This window comes from Pyxicephalus adspersus, chromosome 5 (assembly GCF_032062135.1).
Source record: "Pyxicephalus adspersus chromosome 5, UCB_Pads_2.0, whole genome shotgun sequence".
NCBI lineage: Eukaryota > Metazoa > Chordata > Amphibia > Anura > Pyxicephalidae > Pyxicephalus > Pyxicephalus adspersus.
The window spans coordinates 110,108,077-110,135,198 of NC_092862.1; the positions used below are offsets into that span (position 1 = coordinate 110,108,077).

The window sequence follows — 27,122 nt, forward strand, 5'->3', positions numbered from 1 at the left end:
GTATGAGAATCAGATATCCACATGCTTTATGAAGTATAGAGTGTCTGAGCTTGTCTTGATATTTAAGCTAAAGTACCACCTGAAGAGGTATGGAAAGCACGGTGAGACAAATGGGCTTGTGTAATCAGAAAAAAAAAAATTCCTGAAAAAGGCTGCAGACTAAAAATAGTGGCATTGCTAACAAAGCTGTGCTCCCATTGCAGTGGTGATTGAGGAGCTAGCGCTGGTATCTAGAGGGCCTGTGGGTACCACAAAATGTAGAGCATTTAACTTTTAGTTGGTTTCCTGGTTTTCAGCCAAATACCATAGATCACTTATTACCAAGTATACGAATAACATTAAACTATAGCTTCCTAAGAATTACCGTTTTATGATCAACATAGTACTAAGTAATGATAACTTTATTGCATCAATAGACAGCTTGTATATAGGAATTAAACATTATAAACTTTCTAAAAAGAATTCTCTTTTCGCCTTTAGACCCTCTCTCTAAAGCAGGTTGGAAGGCAGGTTTTCAGGTTTCTTACTTATTCCATAGTTTTAGTTTAAATTCTTACACTTTGAACAGGACTTTTTTTCAACAGAGCAGCTAATAGGCAGGTAAACAGGTAAATGCTATATAAATACTAGATAATATTATTAATGTGACATTCAGTAATCAAGGAAGTAGTGTGTACAATTTTATGGTAACATATTCACAAGGAATTTCAATTTTCTTATCACCCCACAATTTAAAAAAAAAATTAATAAAGTAAAGATTAAGAGTAAAAGTAAGTAAAAATATGTAAAGCACCATAACACGGACAAAAGGGTTTTCTAATACAGAGTGTATACAGAGGCCAGTGTGCATTATGCATAATTGTCATCCTTTATTATGTCTGCTAACCGGTTTAATATAATGAAAGAAAGAAAAGAAAGGTAGAGGAAAACCATTAGCTTTTTTATTTCATCATTTTAGTAACTGTACAATTTTAACCAAATCTTACAAGTAACAGAACATATTAAACATAAATGAGGACTACAATCCAGTACCCTATTTACAATACAATTTTACCATCCAATTTTAAGAGAACTAAATGGAGTACACATAATTGTTAGAACATTGTATTTGTACTGGGCAAAGACAAAAATAAACCCCATAAAAGCAGAATTAACGGATACAAGAGTGTTCTGTGTTCCATGAAGAAAAAAAAAAAAATTACATCTCGAATCACTTTGAATAATAAAGCTCACAGGATTCAAACATGATTTTAAGGAGTTGCTTTTAAAATAAAACAAGTCTGTCCCCCAAAAAGATCTACTGAGAAAACAATGGTGGAAGCAAACAGTTTATGTTTACTATTTTTCTATGTAAGAAGCAGAACAATTAGTGGCTGATTGTTATACATTAAGAAGCGGAATGTACACTTTACTTATAGAGGAAGTGAATCTCGATGAATACTGTGAGGAAGCTGAAACCATTTTATACCATTACCTTTTAATAAAAATCATTTATTTAGAACAAAATATTTAAAAGGTTTCTTTGTGGGTTAATAAATTACCAGTTTACTAATCAGACAAATCTGCAATTCATCACAGATAAGTTATTTTAGTTATTTCCAAGGTCCGACATTGGGCGACGGTATTTTTTGTCTTTAATTTCATTTTTCAATATCAAGAGTGTATTTACTACACAAAGACTGCTTTTGAAAATTAATGCATGCATGTTAAAAACCAGATTCAGCACTTAAAGAACTCAGTATTAGGAGTGAGACCACACTGCAAGTCTCTGTATGTTCAAAGACTCGCTGGGCCATGTTAATGTCATTAATACCAAGGGGACTTGCAGCACACTGCGCTGGAGGGTCGGCACCGAGGCTGAAAAAGGGTTAAACACTCAATTGTTATTTTAACAATTAGGAAGCAGAAGAATATCAATACAGTTTAAAAGTACATGAAGGCTTAGTTACTACAGCATTGACTTTTGCTAGGCTGTGCAGTTTCGGTAAGGTCTACTCCTCTTCCTCTGGCCGTGTTGCCTCCGCTTGTCTGTGGTTCCGTTTTGGGAAGCTTTTTAGCTGTGACAATAAAGAGAAAAAAAATTGGAGTACAGTAGATTAAGTGTAAATATATTAAAGCTGGATTCCATTCTTACTTTCAGTCCTATACAGCTATACAAACTCCTCTTTTGTAGTGAAACTGCTTAGTTTTCATTTTAGGTTGCAAAAACTCAGAACCCCCTTTGTTTACTGGATGAAAGGCATCCAGCATCATCTTGTCATTTCTTCACCAGCCTGACTACCTCTGGCCTGCCCCTTTTATTGACTAGATTTTACAATTTAATTACGGAGGCTCACCATCACATGTAGGTGTCATCCAAGACAGTTAGCATGCAACTGCAGTCTGCCTAGGATCACCCACTCCTCCAGGCTGACATCCACTCATAATTGTATTTTCATACTTTTTGGTCTTTCAAATGCCATTCCATTGTTTGCATGGGCTGAGCGTACCTGAGATACATGTTGAGGCAGGGTAATATGATGTTTTCAGAAAGTTATGTACAGCCCCCAGCTGACGCCTTCCAAGAGCTATGACCTGCCTGCTTTTTTAAGAGAACAAAGCTCTAAATGGCTCTAAAATAGGATGTGTATTGAAAATGGAAAGTTTATTTTTCTGGCCAATTATTCAATTGTAATCAGACTGCAACAATGTGTTATTTTAGATATACACAAAGTAAGATACATTGCACGTTTTTGGGTACAAAACACATCCACCTAGACAACCTTAATTATTTTTTAAAAGGAGCATTTGAACGGCAAGACTCAAAATGTAAAGAAGTAAAAAGAAAAATGTTAGGGCAAGTTGCGAAAAGGAGAAGGGAGGAAACAGGGAAGGAAAATTATTAACGTCAGCTTTTGACCATATCTAATCAATGACAAAGCAAGAAAAGCAAATATGTCTTGAAAAGAATTCTGCTGGTGCCTGTAGGTACATCCAGACCCAAAGCAACCAAGATGACCAATGACCATTATAATCTACAGAAGGCCAAATTCACCTAAAGAAAGGGACCTTAGCGGTATGTGTTTAAATTGTGATCTGTGTTTCTGTTGGGGACAGTTCCCCTTACTTACCTATTGCCATAAATATTTCATTCACGTTTGCAGATGTCTTGGCTGAAGTCTCCATAAACAACAAGCTGTTATCATCTGCATAAGCTTGAGCCTCCTGTAAAATATTATATTTAAAGCTTCATCACTGACTATTCAATAGTAGGACTGAGACGTAGTCTCAGTACATTCACAGATTTTGCATCACCAATAAAAACTGTAAAGCCGATTTCATGCCAGCGTCCTTGCCATTTCCTAAATTTATTCCAATCTGAAAGCAACTATTGTCTTACGCAGATGAACAGTATTGCCCAGCACATGTACCTACAAGATAATGAGACCAGTGTAAAAGGTGATTTTGACACTAGAGAGGCAGCCTCCAAACAGTTCTGAAATGAAGCCCAAAAGCATTCATACAAATGCCTGTGTTTGGCAGGCATAATTTAACTATACGTCTGTATACATTAAATGGGTGCACTTCTACTGCCAATGGGTCCAACATTCAGTGTGTATATGTACAAGCTCTGTTTTGACAGTCTACATGGGCCAAGCTGCAGTAGAGATACAAGCCTTGTTTGCTACAAACAAAAAAATACTGCTACATGTAGGTTTTAGACACAGGGACATCTTTGAGATAGTGTTTTGCTTTATATTGTAGTGTTCAACCCAAAGATGTTTTTCAGCTGGGTGGGAATACATTGTAGGTGGCTGGCGGCCCCTGTATTGTGACCCAACTCTTCATTAACTACTAAAAAACAGCTGGGTGGTTACTGAAAAGTGCTGGGTGGTGAAGCTAGCTAAAAGGGTCTGGGGAGAAGACTGTATACTAATGGGATAATAAAAATAAATATTTATGTATATTCACACACACACACACACCTAAAGGAACTTCAAAACGTGGAGATCCTCAGTTAAAAATATTTGTGGCCCATGAATAAAAAGCCAGGAAAAAGTAATAAGGGAATAAAAGAGAACAATCTGATTGATCACCAGGTTCCATTTTATTCTATTTAAGGACATTTTGAACACTTTACTTCTGTACCCCTAATAAATGCTCTGCTTCCCAAGAAAAAAGTAGCTGGACTCCACTTGACCAACGCTTCAAGAAATAACTTTATCAATCTATTTGCTTATAGGAGGCACACAAGTACTTGGATCAAAAAAGTTGTCTTTTCTCTTTGCTAATAACCCTTTTCTCATCAAGGGATCTGTACAGACAGAGAATATGGCCCAAAGTCCCTGACGTAAACAGTCACTATGCCTGGAGTGGAACCAGTCCTTGGCATAAAGTCAGTTTACATTCCCGAGTGATAAAGCCTGCTTGCAATGTTATTTAAGATAATGGGCTGTAACACAATCTACTGAACTAAAACATTATTGTGTACATAATGACATCAGATAAAATCACAAACACCATAAAAGCATCAAGGATCTATCCACGCAGGTTTACCACAATAAAAAAGCAGTAAAATCAACTATAACGGTCTGAAATAAAAAGGAACGCTAGGCATGAACAAGATAGGATTGACAGAAATAGTAATTATACTTTATAATCACAGCTTTGTATTACATGTAGATGTATCCCGAGACATAAACACTGCAATTACTTATCTTTTCAAAAGACATTCTATTGCAGAAATGGTAAAGGTATTATTAGCTAGGTGAGTGGTATAAAATGGATTTTAAATATGAATTATACAGTAAAGGCAAAGCTTACCTGAAAGTCCACAGCACGCTTGGAAGCAAGATCGGCTTTGTTACCAGACAAAGCTATCACAATATTGGGACTGGCTTGTCTCTGAAGCTCTTTCACCCAGTTCTTCGCTCTTGCAAATGATTCCTGAAACATATTTAATTTCAAATTCCAGGTTATATGATTGTGTATGGCAGCAGGGTTTAAATAAAGTGATTTATAGTCAAAAGGTGAATAAAATAAACCCTGCTATTAATCCACACACAGCCTCCACACAAGTCAACTCTCTTGTTAGTATATTCAATGGCCATTACTATGCCACTTGCAATATACGCTAGAAACTCTGATGGGTCTTACCTCAAAAATGATTAGAGATATCAACCGTAACCCTCATAATTAGGAGACCGTGCTAGAGTACTTTCTATTTAGGAGACTTTAGGTTTAGGATGCATCACTTGTGCATTCACTCTGACTTTGTTGAGGAATAAAGTCACAGCTCAAGCTGACATTAAAAGGGAATTACAACCTTTATTATGTAGAGATATACACCAAAAGAACACAAATAATATATATTTGGGTGTTTTTAATAAGACAACCATGTGCACCCTATGTATGCTTTACAGTCAAACACAATGTTATACTTTACAGTTCCCTCTCAGAACACCTAGCTGTGAAGTGTGACATAGTTGTGCAAATCTCAGGAATGAATGGACAGAAATACAAATCTGTCTGAAAGGTAAAACTCATCCTATGTATTTTATGTGTTTCAAATAGATATTTGTCTATAATTGCGCTTAATATAGGAAGGCAAAGTAAATGCAGGTGTAAATTACACTACGACAGATAACAGCTTACTGAAATTATACTAAATTGAAATGAGAGTTGATACGATTAGTTCACCCTTTTAGTTCTAAAAATCCTAAATGAGACACAGACTGGAATCAAGACACACACAATTATGTATATAGGCATTTTTATATGTTTAGATAATAGTACTACTTGAAAACAGAGAGGTCCCTTTGTATTATGTGTTCAGAACATGGCATAGGCTGAATTTGCCTCTAGGACAGTGTTTAGATATAAACAGAAAAGGGTTTCCCCAACACAATTCTACCCTCTTCTCACTAACCAAAGCTAACTGAGCAGATGTAATGGTGCTCCTTTGTTTGAACATGGTAAACCTTGGAAACATTTCCAAATTCTAAACAAGTCAGACTTTATTGGCACCTTAATGCGAGTTTGTAACCTTTAAATGAGACATCAAATGTGTTTTGCGCTACAGACATTGGTATGATTAAGCTGCTCTGAACCTATCATATCGTAGTATGGCAGCATTTGGTTGTTTTTGACACAATATTTCAAGGAGTTTACCTCAAAAGATTTCACTAGTCCGGACAAGGAGTCTCAAACACCCATCAGATTTACAAAGGAAACAGGTGGTGAATATCTTAGCACTAAACCTGACAGAAAATGTGTACACTTAAAGTGAAGCAGAGCTTGGGCCTCCCAGTAGTAGTTTTACATATTGTGCAAGATTACTGCATATGACAGCAGTATAATCTGTAGCCCTCACAGTGCTGCAATGTCATTCATGCCCATCCATGAACACACGTGACATACCTGTACTATGCTAGAAAACAAGTGCTCACTGACCCATAGCTTTGACACAAGAGACTTTACCAGTCACTTAGGTTGAAAAGAAAGTTGTCAGCACCTTTTCACTGAGGTAACTTTACATACAGTTTTTTGACTGTCATATCCTAATTATGCAGACCTTGGATACTTGAGGAAAGAATATTAACAACCAAGATCCACTCTAACTGCAGTCCTCTTAGGATATGGAAGGTCATACGTGACAAAAACAACGCTATTAACAAACTGTGGATGTTGCCACGCAAATACTGGTAAATGTATGAATTATTTTCACCAAATACTGGCAAATATTTTAACAGAGCATAGAATAAACCTTGTTTTGCAGCATTCCAAAGCAACCAAAAGTGACAGTATTTTAAAAGGGCTTTTAGATGGGTCTGCAATTTCGTATGTGTGTGATCCTGATTGCCCTGTGTATGCAAAGTCATTCTCTTTTGTATATAGATTTGGCTTCACATATGCAAGAAAACATTAGTAGGTTAGTCCAAAAATGTTTTTTGTTATTGGCATTGTGCTTGTTATTTCATAACTTTATTTATGGTATACCAATTGACTTTTTTTTTACTATTATTTTTTATCATACACATATAAGTGGCAAATTATTCCAAATATGAAAGTTCAATGATAAGCTCACGTACCTCATTTGTGATGTCATATACAACTATTGCAGCTTGAGCTCCTCTGTAGTACATTGGAGCTAGGCTGTGATATCGTTCTTGGCCAGCTGTGTCCCAGATTTCAAACTTTACTGTTGTATCATCAAGGCAGACAGTCTGAGTAAGAAATGCCGCTATCGAATGGGAAGAAAGAAACATGGCCTTATTAAATTTTACACAGAAATTATAATAAAAAAATAGCCTAAACAAAGGCTTTCATCAAATGCATAAATCTGTTTTTTATAGTATCTACCGTGCTTCCCCAAAAATAAGACATGGTCTTATATTAATTTTACCTCTGAAAATCACATTAGGGCTTATTTTCAGGGGATGTACAAAAAAATCTAAATTTATGCATGTACAAAAATCTGTTACATTATATACAAGAAGTCATGAAAAAGAATGGACAAAAATGATTAATGAAAAAAATAAAACACAGCTTCATAAGGAAACAAGTGCAACATAACAAGAAAAAGAAAATAGACTAACAAGCAGATAAAGAAACAAAACTTCTAAAGCTTTGTTGACCACAAACAGTAACCAATATAAATCTAAATAAAAAAAAAATCAATCAATAAATATGCATGGCTGCTAATGATTGAAATACTAGCAAGGGCCCTTTGGAAAGAGATTCCACCAACCTCCTATAAAAGTTGTAGTGTCACACCAGGGTAGGATAATTAACCCTGCGGTTTCTTGACCCCTTGTTCCAGTGCTTTGAAAATCTCCTGCTCTCGCCTTCCTCTTGGTATCCCTCTGCCTACCACGTGACCACACTCTCGGAAGAAACTGATAGGGCTTACTTTCGGGGGAGGGCTTATATTTCACCCTTGCATGATTAGCATGTTAGGGTTTATTTTCAGGGAAACACAGTAATGTATTTACAGTTAAAAATGTGCATAGGAATTTTTTTTTTTTTTACTATGTATACTCAAGTATAAACCATCAATTTTTTTTTTTTTCAATATTAGCAGTAACAGACACATTATCCACCCAAGGTTTTTACTCAAGTGAAAGTATTTTCCTGTTTTTTTTTTATTCAGGTAAACGTAGGTACAATTGTTTACTTTCAGATCGGTTTATAATCAGATATATACATTTCAGTAAATTTTTTCTAAATGCATATTTTCAATGTTACATTTTATAGGGAATTATTCAGCAAGCAGCAGTTCTCTGGATGAAAATGCATTGTTAAAGCCAGAGGTTGTAAGGAAAATGAATGACCAGACTAGTTTGAATGGATAGAAAGGCAACAGTAACTCAAGTAGCCACTTGTTTAAATGGAAGAGCATCTCTAAACACAAAACATGGCGAAACTTGAAGCAGATGGACTACAGCAACCGGAAACCACACACTGTGCCACTCCTGATAGATAAGAACAGGCACCTGAAGGTACAATTCACACAGACTCAACACAATTGAGCAAAATGTTGCCTGGTATGATGGGTCTCAAGTTCTGCTGCAACATTTGAATGGTAGGGTCAGAATATGACAACTGCCATCTTACTGCAATTCAGGCTGCTGGTGGTGTTATGGTGTAGGAGATATTTTCTTGGTTCACTTTTGGCTCCTCAGAACCAACTGAGCATCATTTAAATGTAACAGATTGAGCATGAAAATGAGCTCACTATACTCACACTATACCTTCACAGTCAGCTGATCCCAATCCAATAAGGAACCTTTGGGATGTGACCGGAAAGAATCTCATCATTATTGTTGCTATTGCAGCTAAAAATGTTTGCAGCAATTGCAATTTATATCTTCATTGTTTACATTTGTTCAGCGAATTACACAAGAGCTGCTGTCCTCAGCTAACCCCTTGCAGGATTGCTTCTACACAATAAAAGGAGCAGAGCAATAAACACATTTTCTCTCTTGTGTTGGCCAGTTATTGAACCTAACGCGTATGGGGTACTATGTACCCCTTTACTTTTTCCCAGGGTGAGGAGGGAGACATTTCCACCAATTAAAGTGGGATTCCACATTCCCATGAGGTCCCTGCCCGCAGATCCCTACAACACTAAAGCCATGTTGTGGGGATGTGGCCCTCTGCCCAAATGATAGCTCTTGTCACTGTTGGGGACAGACGGGGGTCTGCTTTCTGCCATAAGGTAAGGAAGGGGAGTGTGCTACATATATTCTGTGTTCTTTCTTTTTTTTGGCAAACAACATTGAAGAGGAAATTTTATAAGCAAGGGGAACGCACACACTCGCTGCCCTCGTCTCTTATCCAAGAAGGAGCCCCGGCTATTAAAGGGTCTGGCTCTTTTTATTCACATTCACTTAATTGATTACGATTTGAATGTTGGCTGACGGCTGCAATGTGCTCTAGGTTTATAATAGAGCCAATATATTTTTACAGGTAAAAGCAGATCCTTATCTTACATTTGGATCAGTGACTTGTTACTTTTTAGGTTTTACAGCACTGGACTATATGAGGGGTTACAATGACAGATGATCAAACAGAAAATTATTCATGATAAATCCCCATTTAATACTGTTTAATAACATAGGCTGCAACACAGCAGACCAAAGGATATAAAAGCAATAATTATTCTACACACTATTTACAAGATTCTGAATGTGGTTTTTATTTGCTACTTAATCTGAGACATGCAGAACTGGTTTTACAATCACTGCTAAAGGAAAAACAAGTTAGTATACAGATAATGTTGCATGCATAGGTTTAGGATTCCCTGGCCAAAAACAGATTTGGCTATTTTAGCACAAGGGTGAAGTAACAATTACTGTAGTTTGTTATAAAAAGAACATGTGTGCAAATGTTAACGCATATATACTATGGCTTTCACGGAAACCTCCACATCTAATACTTGTTGAATAGGTAGATACAATCAAGTATGCAAGATAGCCCAAGAATAGGTCAGTTTAACTATGATCCGTAATAAAGAATGGGCAAAAATCCCCACATCAAGAAATACCAGATTACCTGGATACAATTGGTGTATAGTGTTTGATGCCCAAGGGGATATTACTGAAAGCTGACTTTTTTTTACAGTTTTGCTACAACATTTAAAAAGATATTGCTTTTGCCACTCATGTCAGTTTAAGTGACACCAATGATCTTTTTGGCTATCTGTAAGGGTGACATTCTTACACTCACCACAATGCTAACATACTGTAAGCAGAAATAAGATGACTGAGAATGGTATGGGACAGTCATGTGACCAGGGCTGTGGTGTCAGGGCAATTTTTAGATACATGGAGTCCAAGTCAGCAAAAATGTACTACTGCCAAATAAAACTTTGATTAAAGGGAAAACGTCAGAAAATAGTCATCATAAAGTGCTTTGTTTGTTTCCTTCAAAGTGTGAAATCCAGATACACTATTAACAAATCTGACATTAATTTTTCATACAGATTAAAAAATACAGATTAAAAATGATGTTTTTTTTTTTTTTTTTTTTTGAAGATCTTCAAGATGGCCAAGGGGTGGTTTATTCTCTTTTATTATTTTTTCTTTTTTATACTACGTAACTACTATATGTTTTATAACCTTATCAAAAGCCTATTTTCATTTTACCTACAATTTATCAACTGTTTAAATGTTAAAAACTTTGAATATGTGTCATATATAATGAGGAAGGCTTAGATTAAGTTTATTACACAAACACTAACAAGTCATGTCACAGTGACTGGCTTAGATGCACATTTAGGTAATGTGTTTGCTTCCTAACAAGTAGGTTTTTGGTTTGTTTAAAAGGTCATACCAAAGACAAAAGACCTCTTAGCACACTCGCTAGGTGTGCAGAGGAGATCTGGTCGTCCTGGTGGAAAATATTGTGACTGGTGAGGAAGGTTTGAACGCAGCGAGTTAAATGCTTTGTTCGTCCCTGTAAAAATAGGAGTGGTAGGAGCAACAATGATATAGCAAAACCTATCAGCTGATAAAACACACCTAAAACAAAAAGAACTTGGTACCATTTGGATCCATCCAATATACATCAACAAAGACCTGTATTTCACATCAAACAGTACATGGAAGAAGTCAATGTTGTTATCTAATATAGCAACTAGATTTTTAGGATAAAAAATACTGCAGATGTGAAGCTCAAAAATAGAAAAAAAGACCATATACTCTCAAATATCATACTGAATAGTGAGACTAATATTACTCTTTAATGAAGGCGTTAACCTGCATTTAAATAAAGAAAGCAGCAAGAGTAATTAGCGTCACATGCACATGGATACTCTGCTTTACACTTTTGCAACTTTCATTTCACTTTAAAAGCAGGCCAAACTGAGCTGCCCTGTCTGATGATGAACCTCAAAAAAATTATTTAACAGGCTACACTTTATCAGTCCATAGATCTTGTGGCTACATTAGTTTTTTTGTTCTCCGACCTTGTACATTTTTTTCCTTCTACAGAAAAAAAAAATCCCGTAGATGATGCCAGAAATCCAGTGACCTTGTCACTTCATGTGTACCGAACTAAAATCTCCACGTTATTAACCATCATCAATTCCTAATTATAAATTATAGAACACCCCCCCCCTTTCCTATTTTAAGTAGATGTAAAACTCCTTAGAAACTCCTTAGAAAGTTTCCCCACAGAAACACGGGGAAAACTCCCTACATACCACTGCATTTTTGTTCTTTGGCTTCAATACATTCTAAAGCCCAATTTATTTTACAAAAATATTCCAATGTCGTCTGGCTGCAAATCTAACAACAGTTTTCAAAGTCCTACTTCTACTTTTTACAGTTAGAGCACCTGTGCAGTAAAGCTTAATGCAATGATGGATCCAGCAAGCAGATTTAAAGGGGGATGAGAATGCTGCAGTGGGGTCTGACCATTACGTAGCTCTACCACCACAGACCACTGATGTAGCAGATTGTGAGACACTTACCAGAATAAACATAAATCTGTTACAAGTCATATTACGAAGGCACAGGACTAAAGAGGTGAAAGTTGTAAAACTTTAACATAACAAGCTATATATACACTAATAACTATAACACTAATAAACATAAAATAATGAACATGACATAGTTTTAGACCAAGGTGCTAGACACACAAATACAGTTTTTTTAAAAAAAAAGTAATTAGAGGTCTGTTGGTGAAGAGGACTACCAAGGAGACCAACACAAATCAATGGGGACAAAAAGATGATTCGTAAATGAAATGTAAATTTTTAAATATACTTATGATATTGTAAATTTGTATTTATATAGTAATACTCAAAGTATAAAACAGTTAACAGTAGTGAATAGTGTTCTAACCTCCAATTGTGCTTTCTTGGAATTCATGAAACTGTCCTTTTACGAAGCGCAACACTAGGCTAGATTTGCCAACTGCAGATTCTCCTAGGAGGACTAACTTGAACTGACAGATTTTATTTCCGGCATTTGGTCCATTAGGTCTTGTGGCTCCTCCTCGATTAGCCATATTTAAAATTTGGACAGATAAGTCTTATGGATTAGTCTACAACAGTCCACAAAGAAAAGGCGTTGAGGGATTACTTAAGGGATCCTTTTGGGAATCTGTAAATAAAAAGAAAAAAACAGTAAGATCACACAGAAGAATACATAGATTTTACAGGCTACATTAAAATGTTGGGCTACTATTCCTCTGCACTAACAGCACAGCCCTCCTATTTTCCATTTACCAAAAAAAGGAAATACAAAATTTACAGTATTGTTTCTCAAATCTGGGGACCAAAAATAGTCTAATTTAGGTTTTAGTATACTTTGGTCTCAATCTACCCCTGAAGAGGCGGTTGGGAGAAAATGCGTCAGGCAATGAGACATTAATGATTTAAGTAGTATTTCAGAGGAGTTTTGTATGGAGATAGGTTCCTATACCTAGGACTTGATAATGGATCATGAATCACTATACTGTTTTATTTTGTTTTGTACCAAAGACCTTCCTCTACTATTAATGTGACTTGTTAACATTTCAACAACGAATTTCTTGTCAATTTGCCCCCAATTTTTCTCTTTCTCTCAACTTAATTTTTTTTCTCATTCTTAACCTTTTAACACCATAAAATTCAGCTTTTCATCAGCATTTCCATTATTCCTAGTTGAAGTGGCTAGTGGAGGCCAAGTCTAGTGTCAGCAGCCGTGGAAATTCCTGCCACAATAGCTTATATTAAGGGTGAAGCAGTTTAAAATCTAGCTGGATCTTGGAATGGAGCTGGTGGGTCCCATATTATCCTTGGCCTGCCCACCCCTTTCACTCATGGGATTCTAGTTGATTCAACCATAAAAGATAAACATCACAAGTGGACAATACTGAGGGTGGTCTGTATGTAAATGAAGCCTGCCTAAGAATGCCCAGTGGTCCAGACAGACATCAATACCTAAAGACATTTTGATATGTGCATTACCCCTCCCAAGAACCAATCCAGGGTTTATCAGGGTTTAGGGATTTGTTACATACCCTTTATTTTGTGTGTGTGTGTGGGGGGGGGGGGCGCTTTCTGACTATATTGCTTTGCTAATATTTTGTTTTCTTTAGAATCAAATTTATTTTGGTTTCTTTTCCTCCTAAAGGGTGCATTTAGCAGGAGACGGGGGCATTTTAAATTAGCTCCTAAATTACTTACTCCAGAATTGAGTGATCAGATGCAGACTTTTTTTTTTTTTTTTTAAGAAAATGTAAGCCTTCAGATAGCAATTTTCATTTATTGTGCCAAATATTTATTGTCCTCAATGCTACATTATGCCAAGCCAAAACTTTTTGTTGGTTTTGGATGGTGAAATGGGGGGTGGTATAATCACAGTCATGATTTTGCTTCTATCTAGGGCTCCATTCTATGAGAGAGATTGAATTTAACCGCTACAAGCTTTAAAAATTAAAGTTTACTACTATAATGTGTAAAAAAAATAAAACAAACTGCCACAGTAAATGTTTATCACATTTTTCAGCCATACAGACATTTCTAGCACTTCAATTAAGGAATGGGTAAATAAAACAAACCAATATGATCAACCTCTTTGAGTTACACTATAGGGCAGACTTTTCCAGCAGCCAAAGCAGCTTCACTGGCTGGTGTAGGAGGATCTAACTTTCAGTAACAGTAATGCCATTGAAATAGTCAGGATGACACAATGCTGCCCCCACACAGAACACATTAGCTTAGACAATAAAAGAGTTGTGCTTTCACATCACTAATCCTATTAAAACCATGCATATTATTTTACATGAAGGGAAAATACATCACTGTAGTATTTGTACAAACTATGCCACAGGGCTTAATCAGAGACTTATTAAAACAGCTTGAAGGCACAAAGATAAAATTAAGTTGTCATTCTCAGCTACCAATGTCCTGAAAATGAAGGGAACAGTAATTATAGTAATATTTCAATACATAAATATGGTTCATATACTGTCTAATAACAAGTCTGCAATATAGCAATAAAGATTATCAGAAACCTTGAGGCGGTGAAAGCCTTAAGCTACGTACACACTTCCAATTATTATCGTTGGAAAACGAACGACGAACGATCCTGCATGATATCTACGAACGATCGTATAGCACCGATCCTGCACATAGAGATAACGACACGATCGTTCGTAGATATTGTACACACAATAGATATGATCGTTTGAGCGATAGAGGAACTATGTGCACGACAGGAAAGTGAACGGACGTTCGTTCATTACGCATGCTCAGACCATGGACGATCAACGAACGATCGTATACACGAACGATGTTCAACGATCGTCGTCCAATCCGATCCGCCGGTCCGGTCGTTCGTTTCCAAAGACTTTCCTCGTTCGTCGGCGTCGTTGGTTACTTTTTTTACGAACGATTTTTGCCCAATCGATCGTTCGTCGTTCGTTTTGAACGATAAAAATTGGAAGTGTGTACGCACCTTTAAGGTGCGTACACACTTCCAATTTTTATCGTTCCAATCGAACGACGAACGATCGATTGGGCAAAAAATCGTTGGTAAAAAAGTAACCAACGACGCCGACGAACGAGGAAAGTCGCTGGAAACGAACGACCGGACTGACGGATCGGATTGGACGACGATCGTTGAACATCGTTCGTGTGTACGGTCGTTCGTTGATCGTCCATGTTCAGAGCATGCGTGATGAACGAACGTCCGTTCACTTTACTGTCGTGCACATAGTTCCTCTGTCGTTCAAACGATCGTATCTATTGTGTGTATAATATCTATGAACGATCGTGTCGTTAACTCTATGTGCAGGATCGGTGCTATACGATCGTTCATATATATCGCGCATGAACGTTCGTCGTTCGTTTTCCAACGATAATAATTGGAAGTGTGTATGTAGCTTTAATCTCCAAATTCCTTACATGTCACGTTGCACATGTAAGATATATATATATATATATATATATACACACATACACATACACACAAACACACAATCTTTTTCTATGTGCTGTGTGTATATATATATATATATATATATATATATATATATATATATGTAATTTTACCTATGTACTATGTATAGAACATATTAGTTGCTGAATAAGAACTACAATTTACATAAATCTATATTTTCATTAATATTAATAAATAGGATTTATATAGTGCCAACATATTATGCAAAACTTAAGGATCATCTCTTGTATTTGCCTGCTCTTGGAGTCAAGTGGAACCAGACCATCACTGCAATGTTACCAACTCAACATTGAAAACATTCATTCTAAAATTACAACACACAGCTCTGCCTAAATGGTAATTGTAGAAGACAGTAGATGAGATGCCATGTTTGAAGTCCTGATCACACAGATCAGTTATAAGGCAGTCAGTGGGATACCAGGTGTCTGCAGACAGGAGTGCCATATACTATGCTCTTTAACAGAGGGCACAGTTGGAAGGAAAGTGGGACAAAACTACAGTTCAGAACAGTTTTTCATCAAGTTCCAGATAGAAAAGCTAGGACAGATACTTGTGAAGCTGGATTTCTGATTCAGGAGGTTCAAAGAGTAATAATTATTATTATTGTCCTCATATTGTATTGTACCAAGTTAATGTAAGTTCTTTTTATTGGTAATCTAAACTCTGCATTGGGTGTAACATAAAACACCCAGAAAAGAAAGAATGTCAATTTTTGAAACCAAGAAATAAAGAATAGGATAAAAACTAAAATATACACTCAATAAAAATAAAATATGCATTTAATTAAAAAGCCTATCTTTGGGTAAAAACTGTTCCACTCCCACCATTCTTCCTCCTCACTCCCCCACCCAAAACTATTATTTTTTCCTACCTTGTGAACTAACAACTAATTAACTTCCCAGGTCCATCAACAGCCCTGTTTCCAAGTGTGGTGAAGTATTGCCAATGCAATTGTTTCTGGATCCTGGCACTGTACATCAAATAAAAAGTGCCCACCATCATAGAGGCAGCTTTTGTTTGGCACTGTCATCGATGGACCTTGTAAAGACATTCACTTAATACAACCACCCTAATAGCAGCTTAGACTTGATGGAGCTGAATTATCACAGGGAGTGGATATTCTGTAGAATCTATGAACTATAAATTCTGCATCAGCATGCATTGAATAACTAAATTTATGACAAATCTGAATAATATAGAGTAGTATAATTTTAACAGTATAGTGTATGTGTGTGTGTGTATATATATATATCTTTATCTATATATACATATACATACATACATACACAGCAATAATCATCAGCATGCTAAAGGGATTTTCTAATTGAAGCCTTCATGTGATATCTTTGTTATAGTGGACAATAAAAGCTGGGATTGTAAACCACCAGCTGCTAAGAAAAGCTAATTGATAAACTTATCCAAGCTCTGGTAATATTTTCACAGATTGTGCATCCAAGAGGGAAAAATGGCTGCTAAGCATAAGCTCGGTCCCACTGAAGCTTCAAAAGGGTTGTTTTCATTTTGGGTGGAATGAACTATTTTACAATGTCATGAAAAAACAATAACAATAAATTAATAAAACAAGCATGGTAATATTTTACATTGTAAGCCAAATGCACAAAACCTGTTCGACATTTAAATAAAGCACAGACCTAAAAAATAGGTATAGAAGAGGTGGATGGGTTTTTTTGGCGATACAATATGATTATAAAGCACATGCAGCAAAAAATCTAAATAGTGTGCCAAAACCAGATACACTATTCATCATGACAAGACAAGGAACTGAATATAAAAAAAATCAAGAAATATCCCTTGGTATCTCCTTTATTACAAAACATTTTATACAGTCACATAAGATATCAACTAATGCACAAAATGAGACAATGGTGTGCATTTAATCGGTAAAATGGGTAAGGTGTGGTGTAGTTGGACAATAAACAAAATAAATCGGCCCATACGGACTGCTTCCAGGAAACAAAGTAATTGCACTTGCCTACATTAGATATTCTTTACCAACACAGCAGTACAATAGGAACACAAAGTTGTTTTAGTAAACTGAAGGATTAATTATGCAAGTATGTATTTTACCACTGTATGATTGATATGCAATGTGGTGACAAGATGTGGTTTAATATAATGTTCCACCATCACAATGAATCACTGTGTTGTGCAGAGAACTTATTACAGACATGACTAGAGTCATGTCTAGAGACATCCACATGTAGATCTCTTAGTGTCAAATGGAAAAGTTACCCGAGAGAAACTCCCCAGTAAGGACTAAGTCTATGTATAGACCAGCCTAGGATATACAGAAATTAGGTCTCACCAAGTTACCCGAACATAAATCGTTCCATTAGAAGATTCATGTACTTGGTGATAAGCCTGCTCAGCATGCAACTGACCCAATAAATTCACCTCTGCCATCAATTCGGTCATCCTCTAGAGCAGGGATGTCAAACTCAAAGACACAGAGGGCCAAAATTAAACAATTAGACAAAGTCGCGGGGCAACCTTGAAATTTATTAAAAAAATAGAGGAAATTTTTTCTCTTTCTCATTAGATATAAACCTATTTCATATGGAAACAAAGAGGTTTTGCTTCATATTCAACGTTGAACAACCTTTCATGGAGAAAGAGGCATAAAAAATATTTTTTTTATTTTATTTAAGAAAAAAATCCTATGCCTCTTTTTCTATTTATTGCCTTCTGAGTTAAATTTCAATGATAACCTTTTTTGCACAGGCTAACAATAATAACAACAACAATATTCTTCTATGAAAATTCAACCATTCAAGTCCATGCCTTGGAGCAGCAAGGAAAAGTACAGCTGGAAATGCCAGATGCGGCCAATGCGGGGGTAAATCTTATGAATGGCCGCTCCCTCTTCATTGAAAAAGCGCCGCTACTAAAATTGCCAGCATTATTTGCGTCTATAAAACAGTCCAATGCAGGGCCACGCATAGGCAGAGAGCCCGCTGGTCTATAGACACGAGTGATGCCAGGAATTGTAGTAGCGGCGCTATTTCAATGCATCGGCAGGCCAGCTGCAGTTCATATTTAGGATTCTTTTGTGGGTCAAAAAAAGGACATTGGGGGCCAGATTTTGCCCTCAAGCCAGAGTTTGACACGCCCTGCTCTAGAGAGAATTATCAGCACCAAGGTAGCATGATTCATATAAGTCATGGAGTAAACAGTCACAGACCAGGGTCTGACAGGGTCACCTGTTGATAAGGAACCATTTCTTGTGTCTAGAATAAGACATAATGTGACCATGTAGTCAAGGCTCATGGTACCAGGCCTCACACAGTCACCAAACCCAGACAAGTGGTAGCATAGATCAAACTGCCAGAGGTGACCAATGTCACTGTAGGTGGGAAGCAGAAATGATCAGAGGATCCGAGTTCCATATAGTTCTTAACAGAAGCAGCAGCAAAGAAAAGCTTCTTCATGTTGTATCACAGAAAGTATACAGTGCCTGCGTGTGACAGTCTGCCCAGAGGATGATGACAGCACTCAGTCCCAACCATTCCACTGAAAACTGGAAGTAAATGGGAAAACTGAAGGTACCAAGTGACCTAGGAACAAAGGTAGTTCCCAATACTCACCATGGTCTAATTACAGATTAATTCTTCAGACATGAGAAGTGCTGAGATAATGCCAATGGGTTAGAACCCAGAAAATGCACTGTAGCTAGCTTGTTTTTACAACTGGGTCCAGAAAGCTCCTTACATGGAACCCAGAGCCCAAATATCATTCCCATGCTATCCTTGCATCATGCAGTCCAGCAAGGCCTGGATACAGAACACTTAGGTATGGATGATGATGGCTGCAGCACATAACTACAATCTGGAAAGCTAGCATCAATGTAGAGGGGCTGTGATAAAAATACATTAAAAAAAAAAAATAAAGAAGAGTAGGAAACTGGAGCAAGTAAACTAACATGATCCCTTGCTAACTGATGAAAAGACAACCTCTAAGTACACTACAAACATACTAAAAAAATGCAGTTAGCAAGAGGCTAAGGTACAACATTTCCTCCGCCCAATAGATGAAAAAAGGAAAAAAAAAAAAAAAAAAAAAACCTTAAAAGTGTAAATCAACCTTAATAATGAACTCTCTTATGTCTTTTTAATTTCACCATTGCAAGTGCTTTGTTGTATCTATTTGATAAATGCAAAAATAATAACTGATGATCTTATGAATTCATATGTTACTGTGTGCACTCTTGTGTTAGAAGCTATACCCCCTGTGAACAACAGAACACCTCCCTCCTATGTTCTAGATTCAAAAGTGTAAAACCATTGCATGACACCCCTATGATTCCCTTAGAGGGATATTATGTTGGCAAAGCCAATATGTGGTTGGGCTGAGAATATCGAATAGCATTGCATAATGATTTCCTACCTAAAAAAAGTACATGAATATTCATATCAGTGAAATTTTCACAATCTAGTTATTTAAAGCTATGGCAGAACTAACAAAAGTTGATTCTAGAACAGAAGGTATTTTACGGATGCCAACAGCCCTTCTGACTGAACACAGGCAACTGTAGTACTGCAAAACCTGTCCTTCTTTTCACCCTTCTCTCCAGAGAGCTTTCTTAGAAAAAAAATCATGGAAAGTATTAATATTTATAAATGACTTAAAGCATAATGGCATGTTAACAGGAGAAGGAATAAATAATTCAGGAAGCACAGAACACTTGTCAGGGTGGGTTTTTGACATGTAGACCTTTAAAAGCCATGTGCTCAAAACAAGTAACGGTGAATGTACAATATAATCAGTAGTTGCAGTTATCTCCTTTGTGTTTATATCATAAATTATGATAAACTGTGATTAGAAACTCCAAATGCCAACAGGGTCTGTTTAAATATACTTTCAATACACCTTCAATTTTGAGCTAGTCATACAATTTACCATTGCATTGTATAACCTCCTTTAGATTTCTCTCCCAGACCTAAAATTAGGTATGTAATGTGAGGCCCTGCCTAAACAATCCATTTAATCCCTATACCAAAGGCCAAGCCTATGCACTGTGTATGATCAACACAATGGCTACATTAAATTCAAAAGTATCATTGCTTAATTAATACGTTCTATGTATACTCTGTAAGGCAGATAAATGCTTTATTTTTGCTTTCTATGTCTATTGTTCTCGATCGGATTTGTTAATATTTCTATGTTTTACAAAAATTTTCAATAAACGTTGAAACCAAAAATATCATTGCTATAGGCCTTAGGAATTTGAATGATGACACTTACTAAATGTGCAAGAACAGATATATGAAGCATATATGTATAAAAGGCAAGCTTACAAGATATGCAAAAATAAACTGAAGTAATTAGCCAGTCACTGTGCCTAAAAAATCTCCAGGCTGAGAAGTATCTAGGGAAGTATTTCTCAACCAGGATTCCATAGAACTCTACAGTTCCTCCAGAGGTTACTAGTGGTTCCTTGAGCATTCTGTGTCTCTTAGGTCAGTTTACCTGATACCAATGACCTTTTTGTGTATCTGTAAGGGTGACATTCTTCTCACTGGCCAGCAATGTAATGGGAATTCTTCCCACTGACCACCACATTAATATACTGTGAGCTGTGGATATAGTAATTATAGCACAGGTTTCCTGAAGACATGAAAGTTAGTTCAAGAGTTCCTCCATGTTAAAAGGATCAAGAAAATCTAATTCAGACAAACCATCCGAATCATAACTAGAAAATCACGCCAAAATCATAACTAGAAAATCACGCATATAATAATCACTGGCTACATGCTTTCTATAAAATTCTGTAATATTACTGCACATGCCTCCCCCCACAAAAATTCAATTCTGTAACAGCTCTACAATTCCACAGCAGTACCAGTAATTACAATGATTTCTCTATTGTCTTTCCTAGCTCACAAAAGACATTGTGATATTTGCCAACTTCAGTGAAGCAGAACACTGGAGCCTGCAGGTCTTTTATTGGTAAATGCATTTGACACAATACATTTTATCTACAACAAGTGGTAATAAAAACACTGGGTCGCCTGTAAAACAAGCAGGTTCTGTAAGTTTTACAAATCCTGTTTTTTTTTTTTTTTTTAAATATTATATCTGAAATATGTGCTTTTTGATACTGACAAAGATATTCTCAGTGGCAACATGCACAGGTAAGGGGTTAGTAATAGAACTGAACACAAAAAAATAAATACATTTGATGATGCACGAGGTGAATACTGCCCAAAATGTTTTTTTTTTTTTTAAACTGCTTTACCACCTATTATTGGCATCTATTTTTAATATTGAAAGATATACATATGCGTGGTAGGAATGATGTACAAGAGCTGCAGTGCCCTAGTAGATCTATATGGTGTTATGATTGTCCTTATCTCACCACGTAGAACCAGTAATGTTAGGTGTGTATACATAAAATATTATCAGTTTTTCAAAGAAAAATAATTTTACCAAAACTATAGTTAACTGACTTTTCAAAAGAAACCAAACCATGACACCACTGATCTCTTTGGCTATCCGTAGGGCTGACATTCTTCCCAGTGGCTGGCAATGTAAGAGGCATTCTTCCTACTGCCCCCCCCCAGGCTAATGTACTGTGATTGGTGGGTATAGTAATTATTGAAGGGGTTCCCCAAGACTGGAAACTTAATCCAAGGGTTCCCTCATGTTACGAATGTTGAGAGAAAGTATGCATTAGGTACATAAACCATTACAACAGTGCAAATGTTGGAGTTCTGTGCAATGTTGAATAAAATTTGTTTATAGTTATCAATTACCTTTGTCTTGACAGGTTTACATTTAGAGACAACCAATGGCTGTTGCCAACTGTAAAACCAGCAAATAAAATATAATGGTGCAAACACTGCCAACGTAAAACTGCCTTCAATTTACTAAAACCATGAAAATTGGTGCGTAAACAATCCATTTGGTCAGGCGGGGCCTAGAGCTGGGTATACACGTTAGATTTTTGTTGTTCTAAAGGATCTTTCACGATCCTTTCCAAGGACAAAAGACTGCATGATGCATGAACAAGCTCTGCGCATACAGCACTGTTCTGTTCTATGGAGAGGGGAAGGGGAGAACGACAAAGCGACACCCCTCATCGCTCTCTCCCCCTCACTTTCATTACAATTGTTTGTTAATTCATGCGGACAACGGAGAATCTGTACACGTCAGATACTTGTCCAATATCAGCCCGGAGGCGATTATCGGACGAGAATCATCTGACATGCGTATGTAGCGTAACTCTTTTTCACATATTCGTAGTCTTAGTGCTCCATACACCTTGATGAACAAAATTAACTGGTTTGTACACAAAACAAAGAAATATTCCCTTAACTGCTCAATGGAGGTACCCATTAATTTCCTCATTGCCTCCATATAGTTAAACTGTAAGAACCTTTCTGAAACACAAAGAACTGGTGAGGTAAATATACACTATGTGGAAAATGTTACCAGTTGCTTCAGAAAAAGCAAATAAATCTCTTTCCAGCTTTGTTTCAAATGTAAACATGAAGAAAAGACAACAGCTCTTCATGCAACCCAAGAGATCTAAAGAAAATTTGCAACTAAAAAAAAAAAAAAAAAAAAGCATTAACTTATAAAGCAGTTGCCCAGCTACCATAACACAGCGACTGAATGTAACCTGCTATATTTATAAAACTGGTTTTGGAAACAAATTATTTTTTTAAACCTATTCACACCTCCCTGCATGCATACAGAGTAGCTACTGTTCATGTTTGAGCTAGGATGTGACGTGTATTGTCAATTTTTGGATGCATGCAGTGTTCTCCCCAGGCCCTATTACCTGGGCGCACCACCCAGCGCTTTTCAGTGTCCACATGGCCGTTTTTGGGTGGTGACTGAAGAGTTGGGTCACAATACAGGGGCTGCCACTCACCTAAAATTTCTTGCCACCCAGCTTAAAAAAAAAATCTGGGTTGAGTCCTAGCATGTTATGGGGCCCGATGATGAAAATTGCAACTCAACTGTTGATAATGAAAGTAAAAGCCATGTAAAGGCATACTAAGTGTGTAAATCCTCCCTCAAATGTCTACACTTTATACGTCCCCAACAAGGTGAATAATAGAATGCACAAGAAAGAACAAAGATCAATAGAATGCCAAAGAACAAGTCTCATGGTGCATTACAACACACACTTATCACACTGTACGTCAAACATTACTGATATTGAGAGAACAAGCACATTCCATGGCCTGTAACAGAATTTATAGGATATTTACATTAAATTAGACCTGTGCCCCGACCATTAAAGCTTTTGCATGCCCCTAACAAGAAGTAAGGCTTATTTTTTAAACAACCCATCACCCCTTATAGATCACAAGAGACCACTGGAGGTCTATTTCTAAAGAAACAAAACTGGTCATTTACTGAAACATTCCCTGCTGGATATTCTTCCAGGCCCATGTGTTTGATTGGCAGTAATAATTCTCTACTAGGGAATGTTTTGGTGAAACCAAATGGCGATTCTTGACATTAAAATGCTGCTAGCACAAGAGGTAAATAGAAGAGCTGTGACTTCAGTTTCCTAGTTGTAAAGTCTGAAGATTAAATTCTCCACAATGCCTATATACAATCTTACCGACATACAGAGCTCGTTTCTAACCCATTCCTCTAAGGTTTACATTCTTTGGCGATGTTTCAGCTGCTTTTCTACGTCAATCTTTCGTATGTGTATTTCATAAAAACTCTATAAATGACAGCCTAATAAATGACCCATTGTGAGTCATTTACCAGGTGTAGTGTCTCAATGTACCCAAATCTGCATTTGTCTTTATTTGTAACAAGCTTTGGGACAAACTGCTCATGCTACCCATTTACAATATGTAACTATTTTATGTGCACACTCCGGGTACAGTTATAAAATTACTGCCATGAAAGTACACGAGCTGTATTTTTTGTCCATGGTACTGAAAAAGTAAAGTATATTTAGAACCTAAGTGCGCTTTTAAAGTTCTGGATAGTGTAAGGGAATAGTTAAAACCTCTGGCAGTTTATTTTTTTTATCAGTATCCTTGTACCCTCTTTAAAGACATTATTTATATATTTCAAACTGCTTTCAACTAACTTTTATCTACAAAAAGACCAAACCAGATCAATACAACCTACCACATACAGTTTCTATCTGTTAAATAATGCACACTCAGGTTTCTTTGATCAGTTTGATCAACTGACACTTTGTTACATTTTCATGAAAATTAAACCAAGTACTAGGCACCACTGGGTGTGTAAAATATAAGCAGATGTATTACCAAAAGTGAAAGGCTATTGACACACGGATTTATCATGGCGGATCCTCTGTTACACACAACATCAGGCTCTCTGATCTTATCTGATCAGCACAACTGGTTAGTTTTGCTTTTTTTAATTGCATTTTACTAATTCAAAGTGTAATCAATTGTATCTCTTGTTACAACCACTTCCCTATATAAACTAAATATTAGCAGTACCTACTAGCAAATTTTTGATTAAGTCTACAGCCATCTGCGTATATACACACAGGTGCCCGGGTTGCATTGTATTGTATCCCTATAGAGCAGTATTTGACAAACAGTGGGACCCTAAGATTCCCCCAGAGGTTGCTGGGGGTTCCTGGAGCAATGAGCATTTTGTGATTCTGAAGTCAGTTTAAGCGACACCAATGATCTTCCTGGCTATCTGTAACGGTGACATTCTTCCCACTGGCCAGCAATGTAAGAAGCTTTCTTCCCACTAACACGCTAATGTACTGTGAGCTGGGGATATAGTAAATATTGCAGGGGTTCCGTGAAGACCGGAATGTAATTTCCAGGATTCCCCCACTGATCCCACCCGCTATAGTACAGGTCTGATACCATGCATGAGATGATGCCAAGGCTTCACCCAAAATCTGCAGTGTTGGGATGCCCAGGAGAGAATGGCTTGTAGTGGGAGTGATGCAGTGTTCTCCCTAGACTCTTTTAGCCGGGTTCACCACCCGGCACTTTTCAGTAACCACACAGCTGTGTTTGGGTGGTTACTGAAGGGATAGGTCACAATGCAGGGGCTGCCATACACCTACAAATTCTTCCCACCCGGCTTAAAAAAAATGTCTGGGTTAAACACTGTGATGTATTAGGTAAGTTGTACTCCGAATCCATCTAGCCCTATATACAACAAGAACCTGAATACCAGTATAGGTCAGCTATAAACCCAGTACAGCCTCTACAACCACTACAGAAATCAGCAATCTAAGCGAATAAACAAAAAACCCTACAAAGAGATCTCTAAATACTTTTCTATCTGGAGGGCTGCAAGTCCTAACATTGAATGTTACAACAGAGGGATCAGCATCATCCATCCAACTTCCAGACATCTCCAATCCCCGGCTACATTCTGTATCTCCTTCCTATTAATCTGTCCTGAGACAATGGCATCCCCTGCAAGTGTCGCAATACAGCACGGTGCCGCCCTTTAAGAAATTGGGGCTCACTGCCCATCATGGTGATAATAAAGAGACCGATAAAACACACAAAAAACATTTGTGTGCGTGCAGTCTTTTCCCATTGTTGCTTTGAATGTGCTTTCATGGAAGGGACAATTTTGCAATCAGCCCCTCTCCCTCTATTTCTGGGTGTGGCTATTGGCTGTCTATGCTGGCCTAGCTCCTCTACCCCTCCATACATAATCTAAGAAGTAGTTGCTAGGGGTTGGAGTGAAGGAGAATATGGAGTCTCACAATTCCAGGTCTGTTGACATCAGATCTGCCAGCCAACAGAAGTCTTGGGGCTTTTAATGTCAGCACAATGGGAGTTTTTACAGGTAAACAGAATGCATAGAGTGTTCTACCCAGAATGTTATTTTGTAACCTGCATGGTAAGAAGATGTAGGCGGGTGGTGACCCTCAACTGTGACCCAACTTTTGTGTCATCTCCTAAATCCAGCTGGAGGTTAGTGGAAAGTAAGGGGTGCTGGCCCAGCTGTGGAGATCACAGACACTCCTGGAAGGTTTTCAGGTGATCTCACCCTGATAATAAACACATCTATTCATATCAGACATGGACGTCTGTGTGTCTGTAGTTCCCTGATCACAATCCCCCTCTGGATGAGGACAAAGCTGGCTGACACCATGCAATGTATACAGAGGTGGAGCTGCTGCCTGAGGCCTCATAGCACAGCCTCAGTCTCCAGGGCCCCGGCCTTCCCGGGATTGTAGTGATCTCAGCAGACACACAGGGTGACATTTGTCTCCTGAGCACCCCGGGCTCCGGTGGTGGACTAGAGGTCCGCTTGGCGCCATGTAAATAACAACACACGCACCTCCATGTCAGCAGCGGCTGTCCCCTCCCTTCCCCCCACCTCACACAGCGCAGCCCCGGCTCCCTGCTATTACCGGACACACGGGGCACACAGTCACGGGCGCCGGCCAGTCACATTCATATCAGGTGATCGGCTTCCTGTCCTGGCTCACCCTGCTCCGCCAGCTTCCTGGGCTGCCCGATTGCTCCGGTCTGGCCCGATCACATGACCTCGGTGACGTCACCACACAGACGGGAAGCCGCTGGGACAAACTTGCTGCATGTACATAGTTCGCTTCTGTTTGGAGGGCTGCTACGTGTATGGAAATGGGAAGGTGGTCAGGGTGGTGGGGGCTGCCAGTGCCGGGCACTGCTATATCTTCTGGGGGCTATACAATAAATTATTACATTCATT

At 37.6% G+C, this 27,122-nt stretch overlaps 1 protein-coding gene across 2 annotated transcripts; it reads right to left on the bottom strand.

The window, feature by feature from the left end:
• Window positions 1-919: 919 nt before the first annotated feature.
• RAB5A (RAB5A, member RAS oncogene family) lies at window positions 920-26,969 on the bottom strand. 2 transcript variants are annotated; one of them, XM_072412424.1, is made up of 6 exons: window positions 26,881-26,969; window positions 12,330-12,590; window positions 7,071-7,222; window positions 4,804-4,926; window positions 3,111-3,204; window positions 920-2,057 (listed from the first exon to the last, which is right to left on the bottom strand). In XM_072412424.1, exons 2-6 carry the CDS (start codon window positions 12,493-12,495, stop codon window positions 1,942-1,944), a joined length of 651 nt encoding a protein of 216 aa, XP_072268525.1. In that variant the 5' UTR covers window positions 12,496-12,590; window positions 26,881-26,969; the 3' UTR covers window positions 920-1,941. The 2 variants fall into 2 exon arrangements, with proteins under 2 accessions (XP_072268525.1, XP_072268524.1); XM_072412423.1 differs by having other exon boundaries at window positions 26,803-26,947.
• Between the last annotated feature and the right edge of the window lie 153 nt (window positions 26,970-27,122).